The sequence below is a fragment of the Zophobas morio genome, unplaced genomic scaffold (genome assembly GCF_036711695.1).
Source record: "Zophobas morio isolate AGI-343-1 ecotype UQ-CSIRO unplaced genomic scaffold, CSIRO_AGI_Zmor_V1 ptg000012l, whole genome shotgun sequence".
Classification (NCBI taxonomy): domain Eukaryota; kingdom Metazoa; phylum Arthropoda; class Insecta; order Coleoptera; family Tenebrionidae; genus Zophobas; species Zophobas morio.
This window is the reverse complement of record NW_026972117.1, coordinates 28,429,478-28,436,332: the sequence shown is the minus strand read 5'-3', so window position 1 is coordinate 28,436,332 and position 6,855 is coordinate 28,429,478. Positions and strand designations below refer to the sequence as shown.

The window sequence follows — 6,855 nt, the reverse complement described above, 5'->3', positions numbered from 1 at the left end:
CGTCGTCAGCTCCGTTTGAGCCGGTTTTATTTTATTTTTATTCGCAAATTTCGACTCTATGGACGGCTACAATATCTATGCAGACTACTTATACAAAATGTTATTGTTATTACACTATTTTTAATTCTTTTCCAAAAATTCATTTGCACAAAGTGTAAGTAAATTGTGTACGGTTAGGGACACGGAATTTCAAACGACAACCAACTTTCTGACATTTCAAAACATTCTAGTCTTATACCTTATTGTCATTATGATTGACAGGTCGTTTGAAATTCCGTGTCCCAAACTGTACACGAATCAGTTTTAAAATGAAGCGTTTGTGATACTTTTTTTATTGGGTGGCGACATCTAGAACTATTTTGGGCAACGACCACCGATGCCGGCTTAAAATTCGGGTTAGAAAGATCAAAGGCGCCGACACGAGTTGTCCCTACTTAATGATCTCTATACTGTGCCCTAACTGTAGATGTCCTGTGTTTTTGAAAGTTGGTAATGCTATTTTTTCCACATTTAATAAGGGACGAGGCAGTTCTGCTCACAGTATTTTGTCATTTGATTGATAGTTGTAAGTGTTTTATGGGATAATTCTGGAACACTAGAGTTACTAACCATACATGAGGTCTCATCTGCGAATTGATAAATGTTGTTGCTTATGTATTTATTCATAAAGATCATTCACGTATAAAATGAAAAGGATTGGGCCCAAAATTGAGCCTTGCGGGACGCCTTTTTTCATTTCACAGACGCCGGATTTTTGTGTTGTAATAATATTATTTGCTGTAGTTTTTAAAAAGATTTTTTATTTCTTTCCATATAAACATGACTTTATAAGTTGGTTCGCTTGGCCTCTAATACCATATTTCGCCAATTTGTTTAGCAATACTTTGTAATTAATTGCATCAAAGGCTTTTGATAGGTCAAAATAAATGCCTGTACACTGTTGCTGATTATCTATTAGGGATAATAACGAATTCATAAAACTGAATGTGTTGATGATAATATTTTGTTAAGTCGAATAAAGCGCATTAATTTATTATGTACGATTTTTTCGAAAATTTTTGAGAGAGAAGGCAATATAGAAATGGACCTGTAATTGTTAATGTTTTCTCTACTACCTTTTTTATGAATCGAGATGATTTCTGCTGACTTCAGATCGTTTGGAAAATATCCTTCAAAAATCTAAGAAACATTTTTTATTACAGATATTGGAATATCATCTATCCTACAAGTACTATGTTTGTTTGTTGAAATGATTCTATGAATTTATGAACAAGTACAACTGGGTCAGTAATTATTTGAGATCATTATCTTTTATATTCAGCGGTTTTGTATAGTTGGAATTACCATTGCCCTGTTTAGTAACTTTTTTAAACATTGCAAAAGATGTTTTTGTTTTGTTTTTTGAATAGTTAATTATGGAATAGTGTAGATTTTTTTGTATTCATGTAGGGATTTCTTTAAAATTTTCCGTCGTAGTTTTAGTTTTTATAGATTTGTTGAGATTCTGTATTACTATTAACATACAATTTATGCAGGTTGTTAAGAATTATTTTTTAAATTTGAGAAGTTTCTTACACTGTTTATTCAGAAATGTAAAAAACCACTACCTACTGAATTAAGTTGGTACCAAATGAAACTTCTTTAGGGGTTATTTTTACACTGTCGAGTTGGTAGTACACAAAACTTCAAAACTGAAATGTCATGACAAAAATGTCAAAATCAAATAAATAAAAATAACGTGTTTTGAATATATCTCAGCTGGTTTCGAATGAAGACTACCAGTTCTCTGGAAGACTATGATCATCCTAACCTTATTTTTTTTGACAACACATTTGGGCACCAAAAATCTCCCGACAATAATGTTGTCGATTGAGCTTTCGTAATATGTTGCCGGTTGAGTGGTCTTTAATTTTTTGAACAGATAAATAGACGTGTGCATTTTCTATTATGTGCTAAACAACGCAAACAGAATATCTGTGAGCTAGTATTTTTAGTTGCATAATTAGGCAGCACGTGCTACGTGCATACGTGACAAACGACTGAAAATGTGACATAACTTGTATTGGTATTCTGGATATTGTCACTTTTTGGCGAATTGCGATAGTCAATTAACTAATAAAATGTTCTGCGAAGGTAGCAAATATGGAATTAAAAGTGTTCAGCGTGTTTATCGTTCACAACTGGGTTTTCACGTATGCAACACTGACAAGATAAATAAAATGACCTTTCATGCCGCGATTTGATTGGGGAATTTGAGCTGTTGTTGTGAAGATATCTTTATCGCAAACGGCAAGCTGCCACATAACCTCTACGGTTGTGATAACGGATATCGTTAATTATTTTCATTTGAAATTTATATTTAGGTAGCTGATTCGTAGGGTTATTTAACAAAATAATTCTATTCATGAATCACCGCGCAAGATTGTAATGTTTATTTAAGACTCAAAGTGTCGTACGGCATTCTATAGTGTAGTTGTGGGAATTACCCAGTGCCAAAAATAGATTCTTGGGACTCCTACTTCTCATCAAATAAATTCAGTCGCAACGAAGTGGTTGAGTTAAAGCGAAAGTGGCAGTTCAAATCGTAAATACTAAGTAGAAGTCGTGAATAATTTTGGGTTTTTACAACACACACACCTTTTAGGAGGTAAGCACGAGATGGAATGACCAATAAAAAAATTACATTGCCCATTTTTGTGTTTAATGAATGTTTTTTAGTTTGTGGAAATCATGGCAGATAACTATAAGGAGCAATTAACTCAAATTTTTTCTGGTGCTAACATATCAGAGCAACAAATCGATGAAGTCATTAACATTGTGTTGGAACAACAAGGTTCCGTAGGTCCTGAACTACTTCTGGAGGAGATGATAAATTTGCTAGTAGTGTCTGGCGATTCCACATTAGCTAATAATCATGACAATAATGAAGAGGGGGCGGTCGGTATTACTGTTAATGATAATGGTGTTGGAAATTTGCCCAATAGTAAGCAACCCATAATTTATAAATTTACACTACTAGTTCCTTCTAGCTGATGCAAGCCGTGATAAAGATCCCATCGATGTCTGGGAACATCTAAAACAAATGCTGCCAAATGCTGATCCTAACTATCTACGAAATCAAGCAAGAGTTTTGGTAAACAGACCCCCAGGTGAACTAGCTCAGTTCATTGAAAATGCTATAGAAAAAAATGATTACCCCACAATGCAGGACTATCTCATGTATGTGATACAATAATGTATTTTTTTAACTATATAATAATGTAAAACTTTCAGGACCCAAGAACTTTTGGAAGAGTTTGATTTATATATTGCGAAATTTAACGTCACTGCATACTTAAAAGAGGTTGCAACTCCTCTTGAAACATATCTGGATCCAAAACGCAAAGCTCTATTGTCAGATGAATCCGATCCAGATGATATAGAATTCGCCTTGAATTTCCTTCAGAATCACTTTTTGTATCAACGTAGAAAAGAGATAGAAAAGGTGTTTTTACATTTTGACCGCAATTTACTAAAAACGTGCAATAAACTAAAAACTTGGCCAAAAGCTTTTCGCCACCCAAGACAAGCTGGTAAATGGAAAGAATGCAAAAACACTGAGTTATTGAAAGAGGTAATTATATGTTACAATGTTTAGCAGTTCTTCAAGATTGGTTATTTTGTAGATTTCATTTTTCAAACATGAGAAAGCCATTAGACAATTTATAAAACAGAAAGATGAGAAGTACAAGCATGCTTTAGAAGAAGCTAGAAGGCACGGACTTCTGCAAACTTGTGCTTGTTGTTATGATGATGAATTAATACCAGAGGAGTGTCATTTTTGTAAGAAAGGTTGCACTTTTTGCAAAAATTGTGTAAAAACTGGAGCTGAGTATGTCATTGGAAGAGAAGAAACACGATTTCCCTGCCTGGCAGAGTGTTCTTCAGAATTTGATTATTCTACACTGCAGGTGAGTTGTTCACATTTAGAGATGGACATTATAAGAGAAAATGTTTCATAGACATGTCTACTTTACAGAAATATAAACAGAAGTTTTATAACTAAAATTTTGGGCAAGATAAATGAACAGTGTCTTTTTTTAACGCTGACCATAGGATTTACGTCCTAAAAACTTTGGGTCGTGTTAATAGATTTTCTAGCAGGAATTTTTAATTGAAATTTTGCAAAATGTTAGGCCTATAAAGCCATGCCCAAGTGTTAAAATAATTATTTGCAAGAAGCTAGAGAACTTGTTAACATGAAAAAAAGGCATTGTACATTTTACATTTTACATACAAGGTCTGCATAATAAATCTTTTTGACAAAAAAGTTGGAACTCTAACACATAATTAATGTGATTTTTTCTCGTTAGATGGTTTTAGATTCAAAGACACTAGAGGGCGTGTGGCACAGAAAACAAATTGAAGAAATTACAAACGCCGATATAGATGGTTTAGAAACTTGCCCATTTTGTTATTATCGCATGATCCCTAATGAAGGAGATAAAGTCTTTAAATGTCAGAATGTAGACTGCATGGTAGAATCCTGTAGACAGTGTCGCCATAAGTCTCATATTCCTCTTAGATGTAACGAAATTGAGTTTGATGAAGACGTTAGAATGAGAACTTTTATTGAAAATAAGATGACTGAGTCTCTTCTGAGGTAATTGGTGGAGCAAATTTCAGTAACGTTAAACACTTTTGTATTTTAGACATTGTTGGAAGTGCTCTAAGCAATTCTACAAGGACTCTGGTTGCAACAAAATGACGTGCCATTGTGGTGCCAAAATGTGCTACATATGTGGAGCGGCCATTAATGATTATTCTCATTTCGGCGCTGGAGGGTAAGTTTTTCAATACTGCAATGTTTTAATAGAATAATGGATTTTCAACAAATTTATTTTTCATAATCTGTGTAGGGTACAGCCGCACTGTATATTAAAATAACTAAATTCCCCAAAAATAATAATCAAACAGAATAATAAGTTTGTTTAAATTCTGTTTTGACATAACTTAAAATTTGTTTCAAAGTAAGTAGTTCGTTAATTTTTGAAGTTGTACATTTTTAACTTTGGGACATTTTTATGAATAAGTACAAATGTTTTGAGGCGAATTCAGCTGATAATAATAATTTGTGTTTAGGTGTCCTCTATGGACAGAAAATTTGCAAGAATTGCATCTGAATCGTGTGATGGAAGGCGCTCGTGCAGCCAAAGATGAATTGGGAATCACAGTTGATCCAGATCTACTGAAATTTGATCCTACAAGAAACGTAGAACGCGATGTCATATAAGATTTTTGTTTATGTCTTTTCTAGTTTACTTTACCTTATCGTTAATGAGTAAGAATAAGCAATGTCAGTGGCCTTAATATAACTCATCTGTGATGAAAATTTTTTAAGATGTGACATATCATTGTAAACCTATTTGACTGCTGTATATTATATTAAGATCACAGTTAGGTACTGCTTTGTGGAGTTTATATTTTATTATCATTGTACATGGTTAATTCACATTTTAAATATGCCATATAATCATAGTGTATAAGAACAATCTTTATGTTTTTTTACAAGTTGATTTTTATTTTTATAAGTGCCAAGAAAATATGTTCCAAATTTAATAATAGAGGTGTTAAAAGTTTTCAGTAGTGTTTTATTGCATTTGTAACAAATTATCCAACTAGTTTGCCCTAAACGTAGCAGGCAACACTTTATCTTCTTTTTTGGCAATAAATAGTACTAGATACAGCAGTATAAAGTTCTCTCGTTGTGGAACCAAGTGAACCCATTCTAACTTAAATCGAAACATCGCCGATAACGAATTGTTTTCAATAAAATAAATGTTGTCTTGAAAACAGGTCAGCAACCCACAATTCACTCATAGGTTAGGATGCTCAAAATTTATTCGGGATTAAATTTACGCTCCTGCGAAGATAGTACTTTGTCAACTCATGCTAATCCGTCTTTTTTTTATTAGTAAAATGTAACGAAGATTTTAATTAACTGTTTATTCTCTTGTTGTAACTGAGTGTACCTAACTCCCATTAATTTTAAATATTGTTGTAGTTCAAGCAGTGATGATCAAGTGTAACTGTTAGGGAGTATTTCCTATATTTTTTCGGTTGCGTTGATGAAGAAATTTTTCTTTAGTTGTATACAAAATATGGAGCAAATGCAGCAACGATTAACAAAAACGTGGTATTTGTACAAGTGCAAATGAAAGTATTCTAGCTGTGCTTAGAGATTGAGAGGACAAAAGTTGCTGAAATTATTGTCAGATTTGGATTTGGTTTTTTGTTCTGCTGACTTAAATTGAGATCATTTTTCGTTGGATTACGTAGATAAAAAAAACTTAACACTTGAAATGATTACATCTTAATAATAACAAAAAATCAAAGTCAATTTTTTACCTGTATGTGTTACTGTCTGGATATTTTTGAATAGGCAACATATTTTACTTTCCTAAACGACTTCCACAGTTGTCTCTACTAACGTAAATATAACTGTGCGACTTCGTCTTAATTTTTTTTTTTTTATAATAATAATAATAATAATAGGTTTTATTTTCCCAACAGACACAAGGTCTATATAGAGATAGAATCATATATTGATAACTAATGGCAAAAAAATGAATAGAAAAAATAATTAAAACTAATAATAATAATAATAATAATAATAAAAAAGTAACATAAACATAATTTCCAACCTCATCATGAAAAATGTCAATTTTATTTTGAATACAATTCCATAATTTGAAAGAATTTAACATTGGTGAGTTGTAATGGTGAAAAGTGTTTGGGATGTTATAGAAGAAGGTAAGTGGCGATCTGCTTACACCCCTAGGGACAACTATTTTTATTTGATTAAGTAAATATTCA

General features: G+C 32.4%; 1 protein-coding gene across 1 annotated transcript; it reads left to right on the top strand.

Annotated features, from left to right (window-relative positions):
- Positions 1 to 2,040: 2,040 nt before the first annotated feature.
- LOC135128142 (E3 ubiquitin-protein ligase RNF216-like) lies at positions 2,041 to 5,550 on the top strand. Its single transcript, XM_064055025.1, has 8 exons — positions 2,041 to 2,647; positions 2,719 to 2,983; positions 3,030 to 3,219; positions 3,274 to 3,613; positions 3,666 to 3,950; positions 4,353 to 4,642; positions 4,692 to 4,823; positions 5,122 to 5,550. Exons 2-8 carry the CDS (start codon positions 2,731 to 2,733, stop codon positions 5,270 to 5,272), a joined length of 1,641 nt encoding a protein of 546 aa, XP_063911095.1. The 5' UTR covers positions 2,041 to 2,647; positions 2,719 to 2,730; the 3' UTR covers positions 5,273 to 5,550.
- The last annotated feature ends 1,305 nt before the right edge of the window (positions 5,551 to 6,855 follow it).

Bases quoted from the DNA above. Each gene is read 5' to 3' on its own strand.
- LOC135128142 (XM_064055025.1), top strand. From the start codon at position 2,731: ATGGCAGATAACTATAAGGAGCAATTAACTCAAATTTTTTCTGGTGCT. The intron at 3,220-3,273 runs GTATGTGATACA...TAAAACTTTCAG, and splicing joins ACAATGCAGGACTATCTCAT to GACCCAAGAACTTTTGGAAG. The intron at 4,643-4,691 runs GTAATTGGTGGA...TTTGTATTTTAG, and splicing joins ATGACTGAGTCTCTTCTGAG to ACATTGTTGGAAGTGCTCTA.